The 24,912-nt window shown below is 44.4% G+C and overlaps 4 protein-coding genes across 5 annotated transcripts; 3 read left to right on the top strand and 1 right to left on the bottom strand.

Moving 5' to 3' along the window:
• Positions 1-1,008: 1,008 nt before the first annotated feature.
• LOC131267004 (solute carrier family 35 member F5) lies at positions 1,009-7,319 on the top strand. 2 transcript variants are annotated; one of them, XM_058269735.1, is made up of 8 exons: positions 1,009-1,151; positions 2,565-2,929; positions 3,038-3,175; positions 3,249-3,305; positions 3,390-3,623; positions 3,696-3,878; positions 3,951-4,261; positions 4,334-7,319. In XM_058269735.1, the coding sequence occupies exons 2-8, from the start codon at positions 2,825-2,827 to the stop codon at positions 4,641-4,643; spliced, it is 1,338 nt and encodes a 445-aa protein (XP_058125718.1). In that variant the 5' UTR covers positions 1,009-1,151; positions 2,565-2,824; the 3' UTR covers positions 4,644-7,319. The 2 variants fall into 2 exon arrangements, with proteins under 2 accessions (XP_058125718.1, XP_058125717.1); XM_058269734.1 differs by lacking the exon at positions 1,009-1,151 and adding an exon at positions 2,027-2,044.
• Positions 7,320-12,112: 4,793 nt separating this feature from the next.
• On the top strand, positions 12,113-16,467 carry LOC131264907 (uncharacterized). Its single transcript, XM_058267171.1, has 2 exons — positions 12,113-12,214; positions 15,519-16,467. Exons 1-2 carry the CDS (start codon positions 12,113-12,115, stop codon positions 16,299-16,301), a joined length of 885 nt encoding a protein of 294 aa, XP_058123154.1. The 3' UTR covers positions 16,302-16,467.
• Positions 16,468-19,079: 2,612 nt separating this feature from the next.
• Positions 19,080-19,562, bottom strand: LOC131264905 (holotricin-3-like). The gene is made up of 2 exons (XM_058267170.1): positions 19,554-19,562; positions 19,080-19,481 (listed from the first exon to the last, which is right to left on the bottom strand). The coding sequence occupies exons 1-2, from the start codon at positions 19,560-19,562 to the stop codon at positions 19,080-19,082; spliced, it is 411 nt and encodes a 136-aa protein (XP_058123153.1).
• Positions 19,563-23,926: 4,364 nt separating this feature from the next.
• Positions 23,927-24,506, top strand: LOC131264904 (shematrin-like protein 2). The gene is made up of 2 exons (XM_058267169.1): positions 23,927-23,935; positions 24,162-24,506. The coding sequence occupies exons 1-2, from the start codon at positions 23,927-23,929 to the stop codon at positions 24,504-24,506; spliced, it is 354 nt and encodes a 117-aa protein (XP_058123152.1).
• The last annotated feature ends 406 nt before the right edge of the window (positions 24,507-24,912 follow it).

Genomic DNA, 24,912 nt, shown 5'->3' with positions numbered 1-24,912 from the left:
GTGTAGAAAAACCAATCGAATGGTTTGTTAGGAGGGAATGAGAATCATAAGTATGTTGTATTTAAGTTTCTTGTTGATTGGCAGATACATATTTTATCAGGGAGAATGTTCATATTTCCAATTGGTTGTCTTTCGAGAGACAGACAAAATGTTCGATCCTCAAGGAGGGCTACTTAAAACGAAAGGGCCAATGTACACACCCACACACACAAGAACACACATTTACACGATAGTTGAGTATATCATTATGTAGTTGACCGCGTTTCGGCTGATCGTTGGCGGTACCATGGTTAGAAGAAAAAGAGAATTTTATCTTACTTACTTACAGATATATTTTAGATAGCCTGTAATTAGTGCGGTCCAGTAGTTGGCGGACAGGAAGATTGCAGAGTGCATGTTAGCTCTTCTCGGCATTACTTACACTAGATTAGTGCACGCAATTAGTGATGATACAACTAGAAATTCTACGTAAACTGTATGCATCATCTCGAAGACATTACTTGCCTTCTGGCAGCATGTAGGAAGACAGAACAAACGATACAAATAAAAGTACAGATTAAAACGATCACGGGTTGTTTGCGTGTTAAGTGAAATCCGAATTATAATGCACATGTGATGTTTACAGATCCGACCCCAACCTATCGTATCCAACGGTATGAATTCAAATTTGAAATAAAACCACTGGGTGAAAAATGAGCTTATGTCACGCAAGATTGCGAAGCCGCTAGACATTTCCTAACAACTCGCTCAAAACTCCTCAGTGCGAGCAAAACAACTTCTAATTTTTGTATGGGCCGAATTTTGTATCAGCCCGCCACGGCTCATAACAAAATAAGGAGTTGTTTTGTTCGCGCTGAGAAGTTTTGAGCGAAACCGTTAGGAAATATCTAGCGGGAAGTACTCTACCGACAGTTCTAAACGGCCCGCTATTTGAATGTCAGCTGTTCTCTTCGTCAGCCACTCGACCATCGGTTCTAAACAGCCCGTTGTCAGTCGGTTCGATGATAAGAAAAAGAAAAGTGAAGTGCTTCGTGACGAAGAAAGATTGAATCTTTATGTTACGGTGTTTTTCATGATCAAGTGCCCGGTTTTTAAGTGTTCAACCGCTCAAATCAGTAGCCGAATGTAGTGTTTTAGTCGAACTATCAAAGGTTGGTGTGTATGTGGTTCAATTTCTGCATCGCTGGAAAAGTATTGCGCGTTTTGCGTTCTTTGTTGACTTTACTCGGTGTGCGACAGTGGTTCTATTTACATGAACAATTATGATCCTTTGAGGTCGATATACTAACGTGAGGGCATTCGTGCTCGGTTAATATTCCACTGGGACTAGTATGCACTTCAATCAACGGCTATACTAGCCGTCAGGAGCCCCCCATGGGATGCAGAAAAGTAGGCGCTGGTGCTAAACAGGCCGACAGCTGGAGCCCGTTTCTCCTAAGCAGTCGGAGGAAAAGCGTTTATCAGCATAGTTCATTGGCCCGTACCATAATGGGTGGTATTGTGCTGTTCTAGCAAGATAGCGAAGAAAGTAAACATTCCGCTACCTCGTTGAATTTAGTGTACCTCAAGGGCACGAGAGGCGCCGGGTGGAAACCAGTGCACATATCGTTATCCGTACGTCACGTTGACGCCAGCGGGTAGCGCTATAAAGACGGTCGTGAACTGACCAAATGATATCGGAGATTTGTTCTGTTTGTACACACCACACTGTAGCCCGCACCTACTCCCTGCCTCCGTGGTCAGCTTGCCTGTCTTGTTGTTTGTGATGGCATTGCCAGAGTGTATGGCATAAATTAGTGCAGTCTGCCGCCGCCACGGGACCTTCCCGGCACCAATTTGGTTACCGCAAATACCGAGCAAACTTTGCGGTCACGATGTGTATCAGAATATGAAACAGCGCGCACAGGCAAGAGGCTGGCAGGGCTAAATAAATGTGTTTCATTTGTCCCTCACAGTGTACATCGTGGGGCAGCATCTTGTTGAGGTAGCGCACAGGAAAACAGGAACAATTGGGATGTGAAAAACAAACAGCGTGAAGTGGACGGTAAAAACACATCGGACCGACAAAAAAGTGATAACAATATCCTAGCGGGAGGTAGGCGGTGATTTGGACAGCAAACGGTTCATCCGTTGATTTTCTGTGTTTGCTTAGGTTCCAACAAAAAACTTAAACAACACAACCGGATACGGTGGAATTAAGCAAATATCGTTTTTCGGGTATAGTTTCTTAAGTATTTCGAACTAAATTTCGAATGGAAAATCTATGCTTAAAGTAAACATATGGTACCAATTTGGCTGTTTGTGGTGTGATGCGGTTTGGTTAAATTACGATTTTTAAAAGAACAAACTTGATTTTTTGTAAAATGGAAATATGACCTGCTTCATCGAAGGAAACTCCAGAGGTTGGACTATTTTTTTTTTTAAACTTAGCGACTGAATCTTTGTTATAATATATCTTGAAATAAGGAAAAAAAGAAAATTATCGTTGTTTTTAATACCTTTTTCAAAGTTATTGAATGTCTTTTCATCATAACAATCATTCCGGTTTCGTACATTTATTTTAGAAAACATAACTATGCTCTATAACTATACACGCATCTGAAAGGCACGAAAAATGGAGTGCCATCCAAGGATCGTAAGGTAAATAAACTACCCCATAAGAGCGCACATACGACCGGTACCGAGAACGGCAAACAAGAGAACGAAACTGCCACCAAAATCCCCACAAAAGGATCCACCGAGCGGTGCAGAAGAAATTACGATCTCAACCAAATCAGCGGAAAAAAGACACCGCCCACTACGGCACTACGTGCCTGCGTGGTGTATGAAGGGTGGAAAAATGTTAAATAAGGCACAAAAACTAGTGCTCGGAATAGTGTTACTGGTGCTGGTCGATATAATATGGGTCTCATCGAGCGAACTAACCAAGGTCGGTAGCAGTCTGCATGATTTAATTACACTGAATGCCGCAAATGTTTATTTGTTAATGTCCTATTTTTTTGCTTCTTTTTTAATGCTCTCTCCACCACACTATTAGTTTCTCTACGAAAATGAAAACTACGATAAGCCCTTTTTCTGCACGTACTTCAAGGCGTCGATGTTCACCATTTACTTGATAGTACTCGGTTTAATTGCACCCTGGAAGGAAAGCTGCACCCGGAATGGAAACTATTCGGTAAGGAGTGGTCCCGCGTTCCGTGGTCGTAAACTATGGGCCCCGCCTAACGTGATTTCCCATTCATTTACAGCTGATGGAAACAATCGAAGAGGACGAAGGATACTACGCCAATGGGACGTCCAGTTTGGTAAGCAAACCACCCATCTCTGTTTTCACCACGGGAGGGGTGTAGTGAAATTTTAATTTTCGCGTTTCACTCCCTGTGCTGTAGAGTGATTCATCGTTCGTGCCCATCAAAGCGGACTCGCAGGTGTCCGGTACGGAGAGCGACGATTCCAGCATTCGCAGCGTGCGCTTCAGCAAGGTGGCCGAAGTACGCGAAATGTCACCGCACGAAGCATCCGAGGCCCTCATGTCGAGACTGTCGTACGCGGCAAGCTTACGAGTGCACCGACAAAAGTCCCACCACAAAACGGCACGCACGGCATTGCTCTTCTGTGTGCTGGTATGTTTCTCACCCCTGATCGTACTACCGGGTTGGCAAGGATATTAATTACTGTCTTTCACACTTTCCCAGTGGTTTATTGCCAACTATATGTTTCAGCTCGCGTTGGAACCAAGCGAGACGGCAATGGTAACGCTGCTCAGTTCCAGCTCGAGTTTTTTCACGCTCATTCTGGCCGCAATGTTTCCTTCATCCTGTGGGGACAAATTTACCTTCTCCAAGTTTTTCGCCGTTTTGCTGAGCATCTCCGGAGCGGTAAGTCAAACACATGGATGGGACGATGGAGGAAACATGAGAAAAACATATACATACTGTTGCACGTTTCAGGTGATGGTCTCGCTGTCGGAGCTGGATCAACCAAAAATGTCCCGCGGGATTGTCCTCGCACTGCTGAGTGCATTTTTCTACGCGTCCTATCTGGTGCTAGTCAAACGTAAGAGCGACACCGAGGAGAAGATCAGCATTCCGTTGTTTTTCGGTTTCGTCGGGCTGTGGAACTTGCTGCTTCTGTGGCCACTGCTTTTTGTGCTAAATTTTTCGCAGCTCGAAGTGTTCGAGCTTCCATCGAGACGTCAATTTGTGGTCCTGTTTCTAAACGGGCTCATCGGAACGGTGCTATCGGAGGCTCTCTGGCTGTGGTAAGTTTCCCTGATGATTCCGTTGATTGATGATTGCAAGCATTTTATCGGTGGTTTGCTTTCCGTTTTCAGGGGTTGCTTCCTTACTTCATCCCTTATCGGAACGGTGGCGATTTCGCTGCAAATACCCCTGGCCATGGTGTTCGATATGGTGCTGCATGGTAAGACCTACCCGCTGCTGTTCTATCTCGGTTCGCTCCCGATGTTCCTCTCGTTGGTGTTGGTGGCCTTTTTGGTAAAGTTCGACGACTGTGATCCGCTCCTCAAGTTTGGCAAGCTAATGTACCGACGGTTGTGGCACTGCCGGAAGGCAAACGTCATCCGGATACCGGACCTTGAGGAGCAGCACGAATCGCTGATCGACGGTAGTCATGATAACTAAAGCCAGCAAGAAGGCCACATGGTAAGATCAGGCTGTAGGCCCATCCTAAAGATTTGAAGAAGAATTTGAAATGATTTAAAGATCGTTTACTCGACGGTGCACGAACCGATCGTCCCGGAAGGCGATGTTTGTTTGTTCTCAATAAGCGGTGCAATTTTGAGCAGGAAACCGTTATTCTTATTTAGGCGGCCCTCGAGTTAAGTCACATCTACTTATCCACTTGAGAGATTATGATTGTTAAGATCACCAAAGTGTTCTTGCTTGAACGAAACATTATACCGACTATTCGAAACTCATTCCGGAAATCAACAAGTGGTATTCCTCAAGCGATGCTTGTGGTTTGCTATAAATCGGCTGCTAAAGGAAGGCGAAATTATGACCGTTCTTGCGAACGCATTTTTTTAATAATTACCGACCACCAGTGTTAGTTTAAAGTTGATGGGATATAACCATTTGACAAACCTTTATTTCAACGATTTTGTTCTTTCCATCGGCCTACTTTGCATTCGTCTTTATTACCAGTGAAGGCAAACCCTTCTTGCGGTCGTCTCTTCACAGCCGGTCGCCGTAAGAACAAGAGAACTATTCAGTATTATCACTATTGATTTGAATTTCACTGTTTCTAAATTATCTGACCAACGCTTTAATATGTGTTAGAATTGAATCATACAATTTTTCGTGTCTCGAATAAATGTACTCTGTATGTTTATTTCAATAAAGTCAGGTATGAGTTGTGAAAAAGCACTAGCACGAACAATAGGAAGCAACCTCTCCGCCTACCCAGTTTGTGTGTGGCCAGTCAATCGTTTTATGCTAGCACTTTACAGTATTAGTTCGTCACCGAATCACATCACCCGTCGGATGGCCGAACAGACGAAGCGAGAAGGCGTCCTTCGAGAAGATACGTCAGGAGGCAATAAGTGAGTGTGTTTGTCTACTTTGATTAAGAAAAAAAAATGAGGAATTGTTCGAGCGCACACTACGCAATACATACTACTACACAAACTGATGAGGCTTAAATCGGTTTGAGCCGTGTTACGGGTCAAACGCACCCTCCGCCAGAGAGGAAAGCGAGCACACAAACAGCAACCACAAGTAGAAGGAAAATGGGAAAAACCAGCTAGCCAGTAGTAGATACTATTTTGTATTTGAGTTTTTGATTGTGATATATAAACGTAGGGTATACACGAAGAAATTAAGTATTCGACACACGATGCAGTCTAGTGGCGTGGATGAGCGTTATAAAGGCAAATCTAAAAGACTAAAAGAAAGATCAGAAAGCTATAGAGCGCGGCGACGAAATTGGATTTCTGCCGCCGTTTGTAAATGTACGATTAGTGTCACCATTACGTTCTTTAAGTATTAGTTTTCGATTTTCTGCCTCTTCACTGATTTCTTGCCCCGCTGGATCATGTTACGAATGGTTCTAAATGCATGTTGGTGCGATAAAGCGTACACAGTCGAGTAGTGACTGCCGAAAGTATCGGTATATTATTTTGTAAAAAATTATTCCCTCAATTAAGGTTAATATAATTGTTTTGCAACTGTGAGAATTCCCCTACAAACTATCAAACTATAGAAAAGTAAATGTTTGAAAACCTTGAAACCATTCCTTCGTACCCATTAAATGTTCACTTATTAACTAGAGCACAACTGCTTCACGAGACGCCGCACCACTTTAATCCCGTGAGTGTCCTCACTATGTGTTCCCGAAACAGTTACAAGACTTGGCACAGCCTTGGCTCCACCCAGTACACATACCTAAGGAAGTTGTTGGAGTTTAGCGTGTAAACAAAAAAAAACAAAACAAAAACTATAGTAGTCGGAAGCAGCATGTTTTTTGGAAAGAACTACACGCAACTTAAACTCTACGAACATCTTTGTGAGATTGAATTGAAACCGAAACTAAAAACAAAAAACAAGCATACACCTATACACGGTAGCAAAACAAATGGGCAACAATATTAACCGAGTATTTCGTTAGGGGACAGGAAAACAAAAGCGTGAAAGAAAGCGCGAGTCCGGAGGCATGGACCGGGCATGTGGCACAGCATAGCGAAGATGAGAGCAGCATTCCTTGTGGTAGGATAGGTTTTTGTACAATTTATATGTGATACAAACAAAGCCCATTTATTGAATAAGATTTACACTTACTGTTCGTAGCCGAACGAGGATGCGTGAAACAGAGAAGAAATGGTCAGTAAGTAGCGTGGGGCGTTGGAGGCGAAAATATATTATTGGAAAAATCCATAGTAGTTGAACAATAAACAGAAAAAAAGCAACACATTTAAAGCAGCATACACAAATATAATACGGAACACAATTTTACACCAACGTAGTCATATAATGATGATAACGAAAGGCAAAGTGGCAAAGGCAGAGTGTAATTGAATGATGTGTTGCCTAGAACTTTACCGATCCGATGCAAGCACACCCGTTTTTCTTTACTTGGTAGTAGATCTTCACTGCGGTCTGAGCGGGGTAAAAGACGATAACGATGAGTCCGTTGTTAAATGGCCGCCGGTATGTTAAATTCTAAGGCTATAAAGAGCTCCTTACACGGGTTGGGCGAATAGCCGGGAGAAGGGCAATATACACGCATCAGTGAAGCACCGGAACTGTGTTGTAACCTGTAATAGAATAAAACCAAACCCCAAGTGAAGAAACAATTTTCTGAACAATAAAGAAAAGCTCTACAACAACCAACCTAAACAAAAACACGCATCTACGCAAAAGAACAGCCGCGTCGTGGGTAAAACGAATCCGATTCGTCTTGTGTCCGAACATCCTTTGCTTCCTCATGCTGATGATGACACACGAGCATTCAGCAGCTTCCTTTTTCCTTCGCGTGCGACGCGTGCGTAACCGATCATTAGGCGTGTATGATTCGTGGTCAAATATTAGTATTACTGTTTCGATGGAACGGGGCAGCGCGGGGTGTGTAATTAAACCCCATCTTGGTGCTTGGTGCGCGCAAAAGATGGAAACCCATCATCAATCAACGTCACAGCATCGTGAACGAAAGCAAAAACGAAAAATGGATCCCCAAACAAACCGATCCACCTGGATGGCCTTTTCCGAATTGGTTCCGAGCGGGATTCAACGACCAAGCACGAGTGGGTATGGAGGAAGGCATGGCAAGGAGAGAGAGTGAGAGAGAAAAATGTCATTACTTGTAATCCCCGGCTAAAAAACACCGAAAAGTTCACATGGATGCTGACACGTCGCCGTCCACCGCACGAGATGTTCACATGTGGCAGAAAACCGAAGGACACGTGCTACACCTGTAACCTGCCGCTGGGCACTGGGCGTTCGTCTTCGCAGGTGATTGTCCAGTTGCGGCGGCCTTTTCCAAGTAGATTCACTAGTCGGTCTTTTTCTTCGTCTTCTGCGCCCGGAACGAATCGATTTCAATCGTCTTAAAGCAGAAGGTGATGAAAAGGCGTTGAAAATGCATTTACAGCTCTGTAAATGTTCGCCTGTCCGGTGCGGTTCCCTGTGGCCTAAAGTTGTAGGTCACTCAACCGTTTTAACTTGCCTTAATACGAAGCTTTTGTTTCTCTTACAGATTGATTCCACAAATAGACTTGATGGCCGTTTAGTCGCGTAACATATTGGAATGGTTTCAAATTCGAACTGAATCCAACTTTACATACAGATTGTATTTTGCTTCAGGTAAGAATTGTTTTTAATTAAATATATTTTGAAATTATGATAGTAATAAGCTTTTTAAACGATTTTCCAACTTTCCACTTCGCTCAACGTTGGACTAATTAATAAATTATTTAAATTCACCATCGTCAAATTGGACCATTTTTCGGAGATGCTAATTGGGCTCCAGCGGCCGCGAACCTAGAAGCAGTTCCGTTTCCTCCGGCATGATTGAATAAACCGCTCGCATCGGTGAGTCAACGGCGTTAATTTGAATGCACCTTTGCTCGTGTTGCACATTAATTTTCCCTTCAATCTGAGTTTATTTTTCTTACATCGTTTATGCTGCGCGGTGGCCTTATGACACATACGTGCGAAGCCACCAGGTTGATGGGGTGGCACCGCCACCGTTTTCTCTCTCTCCTTTTCTCTCCTTAACCACGTTAATCTTACGATCATTATCGTGAATGTGGTGCATGCAGCGATCGTGACCTCGGTGCCATCAACTCTGTTGCTCTGAACGGGGCGGCCATAGTGTCCGGAGGGTATCATTAACGCCATCGGATGATGATAATCAATTAAGCGGCAGCTACCGCCGGTAATCCGTTGGGCGCTGAGGGTTTCGAACCGATCAAGTGCATACACTGCTGAAGGGCAGGAACGATAGGACTCAGAAAATTGCACTCAAACAAAATAAAAAAGATTCTTTATGGGACGATGTGTGCAAACCATTATTAGCACCATTTTACTATGGCATCAGCGTTTCCCGGGAAACGCTGGGGCCGCGGGGGTCTTCCGAAGATCCGGCCACCCGCTCCGAGTGAGTGATCTTCAATAGGTGAGATGTTCACAGTTCACAGCGAACAGTTTTAAAGGCGATCATTGCCATTAATTATTAACCGCGGGGGGGCTGCACGTTAAAATGTATTTATATTTACTGCGCAACGAATAAAAGCTCCTGTCACTTCCGGTACCGGGATTGAACCATAATCGTGTGATTTAATTAATTAACCACCGTATTGCGACCGCGCAGAACAAAGAAACCATTCGGGTTGCTTGCGCGGGTGCAGAGATTGCGTTTTTCTTCGCTTTCCACTCCGTTGCGACATGCAGACATTTGACTGGTTGGGTTATTTAAATAAATTATTTCTTCATTGCAGAAGGGGCTCGCTTTTCGGTTCAGTTCCGTTACCCTTCAGCTAAATGATTCGCATGGGGTTTTGAGCAGAACTTGTGCAAAAGCTCATCGCAGCAGGCGGATAATTGGAGGTCAACAAAGAGGCTGTTCGAGTGGAAATGTGCTTCAAGACAAAGTGTGTCAAAGTGATGATGTTCGGTAATCCGATCTTGCGCGTGTCGTCCGACCGGGGGGATGCAAAAATATCCACCTTATGATTGTGATTAATTATGATTAACGCGGTTTGAAGGCTACGCCGGAGGAAGTAGGTCTTTTTGTCATAACCATAAATTAGGATCAAGTTCAACTATGTGGATTTACGTTGTTACCTAATGCAATGTGAGCTTATTTCTTTCCTGTTGTGACATTTTTTTTTCATGCACAATTATTATCTTAGAAGAGGGATACAAAAAGAAAAAAAGTTCCAAAACAATCACTCAAAAACCGGTACCGGTTAGTTCTCGTGGCCGGTCATTTTCGTCTCTTCTTCCCGCTGCATCCGGAAATCTGCTGTCCACGATGCTCGAGTGTGGATAAACTTGGCGCGGGGGATTCCCTACTACAAGTTCCTCTTTGAAGAGACCTTCTCCGCGCGTGCTCGGAACTGTAGGCGACTTCAAGAACTGGCGGTTTAGTTTATCTTTGTGGGAGCCACCGAATCCAAGCCGCACATGTGAAGCGGTACTCGGTAAAGTTCACACGCGAACGGATCTGGCCGATGGCTTCTGAACCAGGAACTTGTTGAGTGAATAATTACTGGAACGCTTCTAAAGACCGATATTTTTTGCTTCTTCGATTTTCATGAAATCACTTATTTCTCCGCAGGTTCCGTCGAAGGTCACGTGAATCCTTTGTACTGTTGTGCGAGATTGAAAGGCTCAAGTTTACGAAGATTGATGGAACATCGTTTAAGACGATTGAGGAGCGTTTCTAGATCGTGACCCTTGAAAATATTCTAGGAAATTTTTCAAAATGTAATATGTGTCTAATGGTAGTCATCTTTCTGTAAGACTTGCTTCTACGCGACAATGACTTGTGGTTATGCCTTACGATAATGTGCTGTTGTTTGTGACAGAATTCATCTAGAAAAACGTGCTATGACTTTCTACATCCTGGTGTAAACACCTACCTGTCTATTAGCATCCCATGTCGTCGTGCGTGTTGTTCTACGACTCATTACCCATTTTTCAAACATCTCCTCCACATTCTGGGACTTCCCGGCATTCCATTCTAGCGCACGGGAATAGGTTAATCCCTTCGTTGGACAATTTTTCAAGCTCTTTATGCAACGAACAACAACCACATTCGACTTTTTCACCCGATCGGCGATGATATCATAGCCCCGCCGGTGATCGGTGATCATCTTCTCATGCAAATGTGCATGTACTCCAGCTCTGGGTGCTCTGTGTGCGGCTTTACCACGTGCGGTAGTGGACTCTAGTGGAAAATCCAATACAAATCCAACACATCATCCAGCGTGGCCCTCAAATACAGTACACTCGTCAAGAGGACACCCCGTTCGTCTGCTTCGGTGGGACCGGCGGACAAAAAAACCAGAAAAATGGGCGCCGATGAAAAATGTTGCGAATCATAATTAACCTTAAAATCCACAATCGTTTGATGGGTTTTTGTGCTCACCCTCGGTCCCTCGGCTAGCAGGCTACCAGAGGTCGATGGCTGTTGATTGTCGGAGGCCACGAGCAACGAGGGGGAAATGGGGTACTCGTAGAGGAAGAGCCACGTGACACATTGCGCGCTAATGCAACACTTGTCAGACTCGGTGGCTCCTCAGCGGAACTTCTGGTGCAATTGTGCGATTGTGCCCGGCGTTTCGCTTATCCGATCAAACACTGTAAAGCCTCGGCCGAGAAACCTGCCCTCCTCTGCGCTTTAACTGGCGAAACAAAAGACTCCTATTTCTTACCCGGAGCCCGGGGCGTATTCTGTGAGCACATACTTTCGATGAAGTTGTCCAAAATTGATGTCCTCCGTCGTCGCTTCGAAACGTCGCCTCATGGGTGACATTAGATTAATGTTTTCTACCGTTTTTTCCCTTCAGTTGGCACTTTACTCAGTGGCACATACTTCTTTTCTTTGTGGGTCTTAAGCTTCTTCCCATTGTATGAACGACTTCATCTACCGCACCGCATCTTCATATGCGCTTTACCTACCTTCGCTGGCCAAAGTTGTGCAAGAGCGGTTGCTTTTATTCGCTTCCTCGGAAGGGACGGGAAAAACTACCCGCAGGGGCACGAGGTGAAGAAATAAATGATCTACTTAAAAGCGTCCCCCGAATGATCCCTCCGCCAACCGAGCCGGGCTCGATCGTGATGTAATGCTCCGCGCCAGGGTTACGCTTTGCGGACCTTGCGTTCTTGGGAGATAAGTAGAGATTTAATTGAATCACTTGACGCTGCGAAAATTGTAACGAACTTTCGATAAGCGCAAAGACCGCGCGGTGGCCAGCAGGATCACGATTATCTGGGTGGCTGCGTAGAACCGGATCAACCGCCCGATCCTTGCCCCAATCGCCCCTACGGGCTGGGGAAGCTTCGGGAGGAGATTGCAAGACCGAACCCCAGACGTAGACGGTTGGTCAGGTGTTTTAATTGTACCCTTGCGTCCCGAGTTCGGCTCGAAAATGATCGATGGTGACTCACGGGGAGCGAAACTCGAAACACTGATCAACAATGATCTGCACGATTTTTTCCAACCGAACCGATCCGGCGGATTCGGGCTGAAGGTAAATATGTTTAGGCTTTAGGAATCGGACTGCAAAGAAAAAGAAGCTGGGCCTTTCTGCCCCAATCCCGTAGTGGCATGTAATTTAACCAATTAAGTCGGCTGATTCTGGAACGGCAGCAGACGTCGAATGATTGGGTTAAAAATTTATTTAAGGCAACCCGAAGTGGGTTGTCCGGTACGGTTTGGGCCAACCATCAATAGTGCCAATTAAATGCACGTTACACATATTTATGTCTGATTAACGACAGTTGGTGGTTGCCAGATCGGTGAAGAAAGAGGAAGTAGAATATTTTAAGAATAATAAAGAAAAGTAATTCTAAATCCATTTGTAGCTCGAGTCGATCTATCGAATATGTAATTCAAACAGATGAGATATTTAAAAATTACAAAAGAGAGGATCATTTTTTCATTAACATGGGTTCTAAAGAAATGTTAGAACAAAGAGCTTAAACTGTTAAAACCAAAAATGTATATGTTACAGTAGAATTAGTACATACCAATAAGTTCGATCCCAAACAAATGACTAAAGCAGGGGTCGGCATATATTTCCTAAAAAGGGCCACATGATTAAAAGGAAACCGAAAGCACGAGTCAATTATGAACCAATGATATAATGTTTTCAAAGTAGTACCTTATTAAATGAAATATTTAAACATTCTCATACATTTTTTTTGTTGAAGTTATATGCTCTTATCAACATATAACAAAAATACCACGTTCAAAACAAAATTATTCTTCATTTTTGGAACGAAAACAAACCTGACATCGTGAACAAATCCGATAAAAATGGAGTTGGATTTTTTGTATGTAGCACTAAAATTGTCTTACGGGCCTTATAAAACCAGTTGGCGGACCGAACATTGCTGATCCCTGGTCTAAAGTGTGTTCCGATAGACAATAAAATAAATAAATAACATAACAAACTGTTTTTAACTACAGAATACTTCTCTACTAGAAAAATATGGACTGATTCTTCTCCAAAGTTTGGATGACGAAAACTTTAGTAAAACCTAGTTTCAAATAATTACTAATTAGGTTCAATATACTAGACCATTCTTAGGAGTGCTATAGTGTAGATCATGATTCGTTAACAACAAAAATGTTATAACTTCATCTGTCTCGTATTGTTAAAAGAAATACAATGTAGAGTATTCTACGGAATAGCTTTGAAATATCCATAAGGTAAAATAAACATTTACGACTATTTAAAATTAAGCTCTACGGGGTTCTCAAAGTTCACTCTCAATTTTAAGTGTGGAATGAGGCTTGCATTGGTCGCGTTTTCCTTTGGCCGATAGCCGATCTTCCCGACGCTGCCAATAATTGATTTAGCGTACGGAACAAGAAGAACATCTGTTCGGCCTGCCAAGATTTGGTCAATATTATGATGAGCCGACGATCAAGGCGGACATTACTGGCTACCAGTCCCGCGTCCCACCAAACCCCTCACACCAGCTGCTTCCTCTTGGTGCAACAATCAGCAAGTCATCATCTACTTCGATCGCATCCGCGGATTATTATGGTTGGGTTTATGTGCTTGCGGAACTACTCAGGAACACGGATTCGCCAGTAGATCTACCATGCGTGTATGTGTGTATGTGTTGAGGAAGGTCCACAAAATATTATTTGGGGGGGTTGTATGCTTCGTTCAATAAGTTGTAGCTCGTCAATTACACTTTTATCGGAGTAGGAAGTGAACGCCTGGGAGAGAGAATAGCGCAGAACGGCCAAGAACCGATTGAAGAAGAAGATGCTGCTCGTCGGGACGCGAACAGGTCAGCGTCGCCCTGAGAGCCTTCACCTGCTACTGCTGATGCTGCCCGGGGGTGGAACACGCCGCGGCAAATCCCGTAGAGTGGGGCTCGAAAAAAAGGGGGCAATTGTACGCCCGGCACCACCTCCCCGTGAGTACTAAAAAGTGAACGCCGTGTGAGGAGCTCGAAGTTGCGCTCTCTTTGTTGTCGAAGTCCGCCAGAGGTCGGAGTGGGGTAGAGCCGCAGCCGGCCGGGGTGCTTCATCTGGGCTGGGTGCACCGGCACATCTCATCCGAGCGGTGGTTGCAGTTTTTTGGCTATAAAAGCCAACCCTTGCGCCGGCTAGTGGCATAGTATACTTGGGTAGTTCATCCGAGTAGCAGCAACAGCAGCAGCAGCAGCAGAATCCGTAGTGTTCAGTAGTCTCTGTTCTCCAGCCGTTGACCGTTGAGCATCCTTGTTCCGTAGGATGATGAAGGTGCGTTTAACCATCGATCGTAAAATTGAGACTAAGTGAATTATTCGTTTCTGGAGGACATTTTCAATACTCCGAAGAACCTTTGAAGTGAATGTGATTTTATTTATAAGGTGGTAAAATATCGAAGTCTATTTCACCGCTTACATAACTGCCAGATTCTTCGATTTTAAATTTTCATATGAATATGAATTTCTAAAAATTTTCAAATACATTTTTCAATCTTCAAGAATGCTTGAAAAAAGGCACAATCAGTCCGAGAAGTGGGAAAGCATATACGCAACAAAAAGTAAATCAGTGAAATCTAGCTGACAATATGAGCGAAATAAGTGTTAAATGGCTTTTATACAATTTAGCGATTTTTCTCCGTTTCTTCGATCTCCCCTTATTTGTTGTTTGCCTTAGTTGGTTAAACATTCTGTTTCAAGTGTTTATTGAATTAGACGAACAATTTCTCAGTTTCAGATCTCTCAGATTTTTTTAGACACATTCATTATATTAAAAGTCTGACATACAAGTGTCTTTGCTGGTTTAATTCCTACTCTTCATCTTAGTACTTGCATCTTTCAAGTATTTGTATCTTTCAAAGAGAACAGCATACAACACGGTTTTCTTTCGATTACCTATTGTTTGTATAAATGCATTTATTTTTCAAATTAATTAAAAATGAAAAAGCAGGTATTTTCTGTAATAAACGTTGAGGAGTATTACTTACCATTACTTTAAAATTGAAATGGTTCGAACTTTAAATGTCCCAGTGTTAGCACAGAGCTGCCGAACAAACACGCTCGATTGATTACGAACTGTTATTGATGAAAGCTGCACCCAAATTGTTAACACGCTCCCACGAACTGCCTTTCAAAAAGATGATTGAATCTTAGCGTCGAAAAGATCACGCGATAAAATTGGCTATCGATCGGCTGGATGGATTGTGTTCGATCGCTCGGTCTAAAGCGTAATTGGTCTTGGTAGAAGGCGCCAATCAAGGTGTCCCACCCCCGAGTTGTTTTTTTTTAAACAGAGAGCTTACAATCGGTGCACCCGATCTCTCGGGCCCTTCTTCATCCTTGCAGAAAGCGATCGTTCTGAGCTGCCTGGTGGCGGCGGCCCTCTGCTCGTCCGATTTGGAGACAGCCGAATCGGGATGGAGCGGCTGGAGCGGTGGTGGTGGCGGCGGCGGTCACGGTAGCGGTGGAGGCAAGGTGATCATCGTGACGTCCGGCGGTGGAGGTGGCCACGGCGGTGGTTGGAGCAGCGGCGGCGGAGGCTACGGTGGACGCAGCCTGGGCGGTGGCGGCGGATGGTCCAGCGGGGGTGGCCTGAGCAAGGGCTGGTCCGGCGGCGGCGGTGGACTCGGCGGCGGCTACTCCAAGGGTTGGCCAAGCAGCTTCGGAGGTTCCGTCGGCAAGGGATGGTCTAGCGGTGGCGGCTCGTACGGAGGCGGCTACGGAGGTGGGGTCAGCAGTGGATGGTCGCTGGGAGGAGGCAGCGGACTCGGTGGAGGACACGGAGGTGGCTGGAGCTCGGGTGGACGCAGTCTCGGCGGTGGTTGGGCCTCGTCCGGCGCCGGCAAGGGCGGATGGTCGTCGGGCGGAGGCTACGGAGGCGGTTTGAGCCAGGGATGGTCGTCGGGTGGTAGCGGCTTCGGAGGAGGCCACGGTGGATGGTCCTCGGGCGGGTATGGCGGTGGACGTAGCCTCGGCGGATCGGGAGGATGGTCGTCGGGTGGAGTCAGCAAGGGATGGTCCTCAGGTGGCGGTTACGGAGGTGGCGGATACGGAGGTGGCAGCGGATGGTCCACCGGAGGAAGCGGAGGCTACGGAAGCGGTGGCTGGAGCGGTTCCAGTGGTTGGTAAACACATCCATACACACACATACACTCACACACACAAACACACAACGCCCAAGAAGCACCTCCACTGCCCAATGTTACATCCCTTCATCAAACTGTTTGAGGAACCGGTAATGTCCAACTCCTCCAGCTGTTCCTGTTGATCGATATTTCAATAAAAGAAACCTGCAAAGCCCTTTTTTGTACATAACAACCTCTCGTGGTCCATTAAATACTCATTTACGTCCGCAACGATCGCCGTCGTCGTCACGCACGGAACGCGTGTGAAAATGTTAACGACTCCTTTGACTACATCGCGCTGGATCGTGGTAGAACAATCTCCACCGGTCAGCATGGTATACCTACCATACCTGGAAGCGTACTCCTACAACCGATGGTTGTGCTTTTTCTCTGAGGCAACATCAAACAACCAAAACCCGAAAGGGAACGTAGATTGATGACGCCCTGATAGCATTATGCCATTATTTCCCCAATCCTTCGCCTCGGTTTAACGAATGCACGATTATGATCTGGAGTGCTGGGTGCTGACAAATTGGGCATACCACCACTACCCCGCCGAGGGTGATCACCGTTGAGGGTACCTCCGGTACCAAAGGGCGAATTGAAATGTTAATGCTGCAATTGGGAGCTTCTGAAGTGTCTATCGTGAGCGAAGCATCTTGCAAAGCACGCCCGTCCCTACTGTAAGACGACGCCGCGAACAATTGCGAATGATCTCTATCGCGGAAACAAAACGGTGTCGAAGTACTTGGGCTAGTGCGGCCACGGTGGGATGTGTTGGTAGCACCAAAAAAACAGTAGAAAACATTGTTTTGACAATAGATATTGTTGGATTCTGTGCATGAGTACGTAATTGATAACATGGAACAATGGTGATCATTTGATGATTATTTCTTATGTTTGTTCTGCGTCCTACTTTGTTTGTTCCTGTCTTTTCAATTCAATCAACTTTGTTTAATTTTAAATTTATTCACTTCTGTTATCGATTTTAGATATGTAGCTGATTCTTTTTTGATTACTGCGGTTAAAGTGTTTAATTATTGAATAAATTTATGGGTTTCTCCTTGGATCATATACGTTTTTTTTATTTTAACAGTTTTTCTTAAAACTGGAGCTGAAAATTTGTTAATTGTTATACGCCTAGTGTATTTTTTGATGATTAAAAGATCGTTCCGAAAAATATTACATATTATCTGATCGGGGATAAGATAAGTTTTTTGTTTGATGTACTTTAATTAATAGTCTATGTAAATAATTTGGAAAAATAAATAACTCATAAGAATAACAAAGCTCACTTTCACTTTCCAATAGCAGTTATATCATGTAACCTTAGCAGTTGGGTCCATCTCGGCAACGAACTTTACTGCACTTTCGGTATAAAATGTTTTATGTTTGGTTTTTATTGAGATATCTAGGTTTGCGAGCTGCTTTGCATTTCATATCGACTTTTTACAGTACGAAACATCCATTATCAGACACTTAAAAACAGTGCAATGTTTAAATAATGTTGCTATTTAAACGAAGCCTATGTAGAAAATAGACCCCTGTAAAGCACTAATTACAACATGTATCAGACATTTCCTAGCGTATGTGAATAGTGGAAAGTTATCATCATTTTTAAATGCACAAAGCGTTACTATGTTAAACTCATGAAAAATGCTCATCTCATCGAATGATGCTCTAAGGGTAATGGTGACATTAAAACATTACCTCTTATAGCATTAGACGAAGAGATCGACTAAAATGGAATCATGATCTTGGGAAAGCATACAACTTGCACGCAAGTCGCATAGTATGTTTCAATATTTTAACGATCATGTTGATCGGTCAAGTGATGTTCTTCGTGTGGTAATTTTGTATGCTCATTGGTAATTCGAATTGAAACAATGTAATCAAATAAGAACGATTTCCAGGGAGCAATATTCACAAAACAAATTATTATATTCCCAAACGAAAATGTAAACGCAAAACTTCGTCGTTACAACCTCAACTTCATCATTTACAATGCAAATGGCACTAAATCAAACCGTTGTCATAGGTACCGTTTTATCTATGTTGGAATTACCTTGCCGTCCGCCCGGCAACATTCAATCAGCAGCAATAGAAACGATGACTCGCTCGAAACAACCCCGTTTTAGTCATCCCGCTTGAATATGCAACCGTTCATTTATAATTTCGCACAAACAAAGTGCTTTATGAGTTTGCGTTTATGCTTTACCCCCAACCGGCAGACGGGCGGGTTAATTTGCATCTGATTATCGCATCTTGTTCGCCTTCGACGCCATGCAAAGGGCTCGATGATGGGCCCGATCTGCCACGGGTCTGCGGGAATCGCTGATCCTAATATGTTCCCCACCGTGTTTGGTGAATGGTTTCAGAAGATTCTAAAGCACCTCAATGCTGATTTTGTGCGAGGTGTGTTCGATGATAAATGGTAGAAACCGCAGCGTGAAGCAACGGCATGTGACGGACGAGAACGTTGGTCAGAGGCTTATGAGGCTTAGAAACGGTGGAAGAAGATAATTTTTGCGCACAAGAAGATGAACGCGAGCAGATGATACGTACATCGGGAGGAGGTCATGGTAAACTTGAGCCTGCGCCATGATGAGCGGCAACTTTGCAACAACAGCCCACCGGATCGGGGCTCTCAATGTGAAGCGATAGCAGTCCGTTCAACCGGTTATTTCCGCCCGGCACGTCCCACCGGGAGAAGGTGCTCGTGGCAAGGTAGAGAACGCAAAGGCAACACGGTTTGAGGGATTGAATTTATTTCACACTCCGTCTATCGCTTCTTGCCATAGAATCCGCCGCCCTTGATAAATCCACCGCCAACGATGAACCCACCGCCGCCGCCGCCGAACCCGCCCAGCCCGTGGCCACCAAATCCACCGAACCCACCGTGCCCTCCGCCGAAGCCGCCGTGATGTCCAAAGCCGCCTCCACCGAATCCACCGAACTTGCGGAACCCGAATCCGCCGCCGAAACCGTGCCCGAATCCACCGCCGTGTCCAAACCCTCCGCCGTATCCGTAATGGGCCGCTTCCGCCACTTGCAGGTCGCTATCGTCGTTGTCCTCCAACCGACCCTCCGCAACCGGAACGAGGCTGTCTCTGGACACCTCTGAAGTGGGCGCCGCATTTGCCAGCAGACAGGCGCAGCTGCACAGGATCACCGGGATCAGGACCTGTTCAGGGAAGAAAAGCATTGGAAAAGCCGATTGATACACCCGGTTTCGCTTGACCTTCTTTGCACGCACCTTGTTCATCGTTTATTCGATCGACACCTCGAGCTAGCCAACACCGAACTGATCGCTACCGAACGCGCCTCGATTACGTTTATATATCCTTTTTTCCCTTCAAACAACCCGGGAGTACCGAGCCAACCTTACGAAGTACGCGAAAGGGCAAAAAAACTGACAGAAGGAGCTCCTGAAGATGTGCCAGAATGCCACAAAGAATTACAATCGAACGAGTGCCCTCAAGGCGTGGATTGGAAAATCATCTTCTTTTGGACAATTTAGACACGGTGCCTGCGTATCGTATCCACCCAGGTTCTAGTTCGACTTCAGATGTACGTTTTCATCCGAAAAGCGCCTTTTGATTAAATTCTTATTTAATCTCCTATTTCAAGCATGACTTCCTACCACAGATACGTGCCTTAAATGAGCTTTGGCCCACATCTTAGTCATCTTCCGCAATGGAAGATGGCGTAGCTGAAAAGAATAAGCTTCCCAGTTCGTCCGTGATAACCTTCGCCATTAAATTGCGTCGATTGTTTTGACGAAAGGTTCGGATTAAAATTATTTCCTAATCAATCATCCGTTCCGAGCGGGGCCATCATTATCATTAATAACTGGTTTGATCCAAAAAGTTTCCCACTCCACATCCAGAGACATCCCTGTGCGTTTCGTCTAAGAATGATAATCCCGCAACCGTTGTGATGAAAATAGAAAACAAATTAAAAAGAACTGAACGCTGCGTCGGGCGCGCGAGCTACGAGTGCCAAAAATTCATTTCAGTGCCGCGTGTCTTCCCTCGGCTACCGGCATACCCATTCGTCATGGTCTGTGCCGTTGTCTTAGAATGTTCGTGGTTTTTTGTTACGCTACCATTTTTCCCCAAAAGAAGACTCCGCGGATGTTATCGTCTTTGCAGAGGTGATACAAATTGGGGAACTGGAGGGATGGAAAAAATACGTGCGGGAATTGATTTAAAATCTCAACATGACATCGAACACACACACACACGCTGACCGGCTTCCTTAATCCACCCAAGTGGGACTTCTTTTCCCTCGCCGGGAGGGCGGCTTCTCCAATCGAAATGGCAATCATCATCATCATCAACGGCTGTTTTGTGGTCCAAAGGAACAAGCACTACATGCGAACTCGAACCCCTCAGGTCACCCGAAAGAACCGAGTTTGTTGGTCATTAACAACAAACTTTGGCCGGATGGCATCCAAAGAGACACACATGATTGGGAACGCTACCAGGCTGGAGGGTCTCTTAAACCTTTATCTGAAGAACTTGTTTCACATGTTGTGTAATTCGTTAAGGGATGAAATTTTAAGAGTTTTTTTTGTCCACAAACAAATTTCAATTGTATTCTTCCGTATTCGGCAGATTTTAGTGTACAACACGAATCATATGGTTTGAGTTAATTTTAAACAAAAAGTTAAAACAGAAAATGTCAACTAACTTTTTTCCGTATGTTAACAGTTAATTATAAAATTTCTCAAACATGGCATTTTTCGCATCGTTATCAACTTCATTTGTTTGTTGATTGCAGAACGATAATCAAATTTCCAGTCGAACTTACTAAACAAATTAAACCGTCTAAACCATGGGTCGGCATACATTTCTTAAAAAGGGCTAGATGATTAAAAGGAAGCCGAAAGCGCGGGCCGGATGCTTTAAACGATGAGTTTATTTTTTTTGGAAGAAATAACTGTTTTGAATAGAATATTAATTTATTTAATAGTAAAGTTACAAAAAAGTGGTAAAAGACAAAATATATTAAATTTTACCGTTAATCTTTTTTAACATACTTATTTTCGTTAAATTTTGATGTTTTGAACAGGAACACCTCATTCAATAAATTTAATCTTCAGTTTTGAGAAGAAAACAAACCTTATATCATGAACAAATCCGTTAAAAATTGAGATGAGGTTTTTGTATGAAGCACTAAAATTTGCTTACGGGCGGCAAAAAAAAAAAATCAGTAGGCGGACCGCATTTGGCCCGCGGGCCGCAATTTGCCGACCCCTGGTCTAAACCATAGATTTCCGACCAAAATTTAGTCACTGGAATTATAAATCGGTAATTCACAGTTTTGATAAGTTATATTCTCATTCAGACACTTGAACCCAAACATCAAAATTAATGCTACTCGAACACTTCTATAGGGACACTGCCACTTATTTACGTTTAAAAATTCCACTACCAACCGGCTTTTATTATTTGGTAGTAGAGTATAGTATAGTAAACTATACTATAGTTTATTTGAGAGTATTTTCATTTCGTAAAAGAAGAAAGTGTGAAGGAATCATCGATCATACTTTTTGTTTAAACTACACCATGTACCTTCAGATAAAGTTTCACTTGGTTTTACTTTTAATTCAGAAAACGAATTAGTTTAGCATCGCTATGAAAATGTGTGCACGATAATCCGTGCGATACGGTACTCCCGAATCCCGATAAAGTCCGCATGTATTTACGATCAAGTCGACCTGTTCTGCGTGTTCTCATCATCTTCAAGATCATCATCTCGTTCAGCACTACGAGGGGGAAAACCCCAAACCTTCCGAAACCCCGGATATAGAAACGACAATTCAAAGAGTAAACAACATCGGCGTCTCGCGAATAGCACGTTAGTGAGAAGCAAAAGCCCAAAGCCACTCAACGGGAAAGGAAAGAACGGAGGGTGTTGGGGAGGATGAAATTAAGGCTCCATTCTGTTTACCATTCCTTCCGGTGTGGCGTTCGACGCTGATCGCAGTAGCTTACGCAGGCTGGTGGGAATAAATTAAACCGATCACCATAGCGTGGTAAACAAGCCCGAACCTGACCGCGCAACGCACACTGCGATCAAAGAACTTCAACGCCCGAACAAACGAGTTTACAATGGTGACGTATGCCGATTCCATCGGTGATCGTCGTCTCGCTTGTTTGTTTGTTTGTTTGTTTGTTTGTTTCTTTTCGGGTGACACTGTTGCGCGTGCACGCGCGAATCTCGCAGACGGCGTCGATGAATCATATGCGACTCCAAAATAGATTGCCCCCGACAGGCGACGGAAGCTGGAGCAGACATCGGAATCAGCTGGATCAATCGCCATATGGTTGTGTATGTTTTGATTTTTGGATGTTTTTTATAAATTGCATAACAGCCATATTAACTGTTTGGCCCTCGAACAAAACAATCCCACGCATTGATACGGGCAAGGTGGGTGGGTTCGCTAAGCAAAAGGTCAATATTTTCACAACATTTCGTAACGTAAACTATGCGAAATCGCCCATGTCCTGATGGAAAACAACTTATCACAAATCCAACCGTAAACGTATAAGAACTTTCGAGTTCAGTAATTTGTTTTCTACGCACATGTCTCGATGTGACTCGCGCTTTCACCGACGAAGGAAACATATCTCCAAGTCGTTGAACCTGTATTTTTTGTTCAAGTTGATTTTGAAGCAAAATGTTCTGCTTCGAAATGTTCTGGGGCCGATTTTGCCCACTCATGCATGCAATGGCAAAGCCGGGTCACGCTGAAGAGTAAAGTCGGTCACTTTGAACATGGATGGACGATGTTCGTTTTTTTCATCTATTTTTAAGACGGGTTTCGTTGTGTAATTAAATGGCAAACGTTTGCCTTTTTTATAATTTTGTTTGACACAAAAAACTGCCAATTAAGGAGACAAATAGTTGACATTGGTTAGAAAATAATTTTTGATCGCATAAGGAAATAGTCATTATGTTTTGGATATGATTGAGAAGATGTCGTCCTAGTTTTGTAATGTTTTTACTTACAACATTTGTTTTCAATTTAGTTGTTTGATAAACCAGCGCACTTTTTTCACATGTCCATATAGTATTTCGCGGATGTAGAAGCATATCTACGCATTTGATTTGTTCCCGGCAAGAGAACATCATAAAAAGCATTTAACCTTACCAGCGGGCTTCTTTTTGTTTTGTTTTCATTGTCTCTCGATCGTCTTCCTGGCTTCCTTCCGTGAAACTTCTCACCGGCTCATTTCTCCACCAGCCCTACCGCAGGCTTTCAACGGGTCCCACCCTTAAGTGTTCATTTATCTTCGAACGATCCGAACTTCCCCATTGCCCGCTCCGCCCGTCGGACCGGTTTCTTTTATTCGGCGATCCTCCTTTATGGTCGTCCGACCCCGCACGCACACGGTGACGTTTCAGCCGTCCGTCCTCGTGGAGAAAAATCGCTAACCAGACGCGCGGCTCCCCGGTGGGTTTTTTGGGGATTTTTGTTGATTTCGATTCCGGACGGGGCGGGCGTATAAATAGTGTGGCCAGTGGAGCGATTTGGCAACAGTTAAAATTCGACGTTCGTCAAAGCAACAGAGTCTTCGCGAGTCTTCAAATCAGGAAACGTTCATCAACACAGCAACCATGTTTAAGGTGTGTATAGCAGTGAGGTGTGAAAACGGTCGGCAAACAGTTGTGTCGCATTTGGAAGAACTCTATAGCAAGCGTTCAGCATTCAGTGACTCAAGCTAGTGCCAAATGACATCTTCATTGATCTCAGTTATTGAAACAGTTGTGAATTCGACTACTAGAATGTGCCCAAGTTATCCAACATTGCGTATACTAAATCATCTATCGTTTATTGCATCCCACCCTACAGTTTATCGCAATTGTGAGCTGCCTGATCGCCATCGGCATGGCCATGCCAGCCCCTGACCTCGGCCAGCCGATCGCCGGTCCGGAAAGCCAGGACAATGCCGCGGTGCTGCTCGTGCAAGCGGATGACGATAGCGGTGAGCTGGCCGTGGCGGAGACGGCCCACCACGGCGGTGGCTACGGAGGATACGGTGGATACGGCGGTGGTTTCGGAGGCTACCCGTACGGAGGCTACGGTGGTGGCTTCGGAGGTGGCTTCGGAGGATACGGAGGCGGCTTCGGCGGATACGGAGGCGGATTCGGTGGATACGGTGGCCACCACCATCACCATGGTCACCACCATGGCTAAGCGGCTGGATTTCGATCGACTGGACTAACCCTTCCTACCTCACTGTGATCTGTACCCCATGGCGAGGACCATGTGGTGATACATTTCGACTTCGGTGAAATGTATTTCAATGTCCTGCCGCTTCATCCACCATCCACCGTGACCATTGACCACTCTCTGGAAGATATTTATTACCTGGATTAAATTGTACGTTACCAATAAAGATTCACTTTTTAAGCAAAGTACAGTCCTTGTCTTAATCTGCTCCGGATGATAACGGGTTCGGATAGTTACGGTTCGCGAACAGGAGACTCGGTTCACATTTCCCGAAATTCATGTCAAAGGAATAGAATTTTAAATTTAAATGCTTCACATATTCGAATGTAACAGCTATAGCAGGTTCTGTAAAGGGTTGGATCCGACGCCT

The sequence above is a fragment of the Anopheles coustani genome, chromosome 2, assembly GCF_943734705.1.
Source record: "Anopheles coustani chromosome 2, idAnoCousDA_361_x.2, whole genome shotgun sequence".
NCBI classification, from domain to species: Eukaryota; Metazoa; Arthropoda; class Insecta; order Diptera; family Culicidae; genus Anopheles; species Anopheles coustani.
Note: the sequence above shows the minus strand (reverse complement) of the source record. Positions and strands in the feature narration are given on the sequence as shown.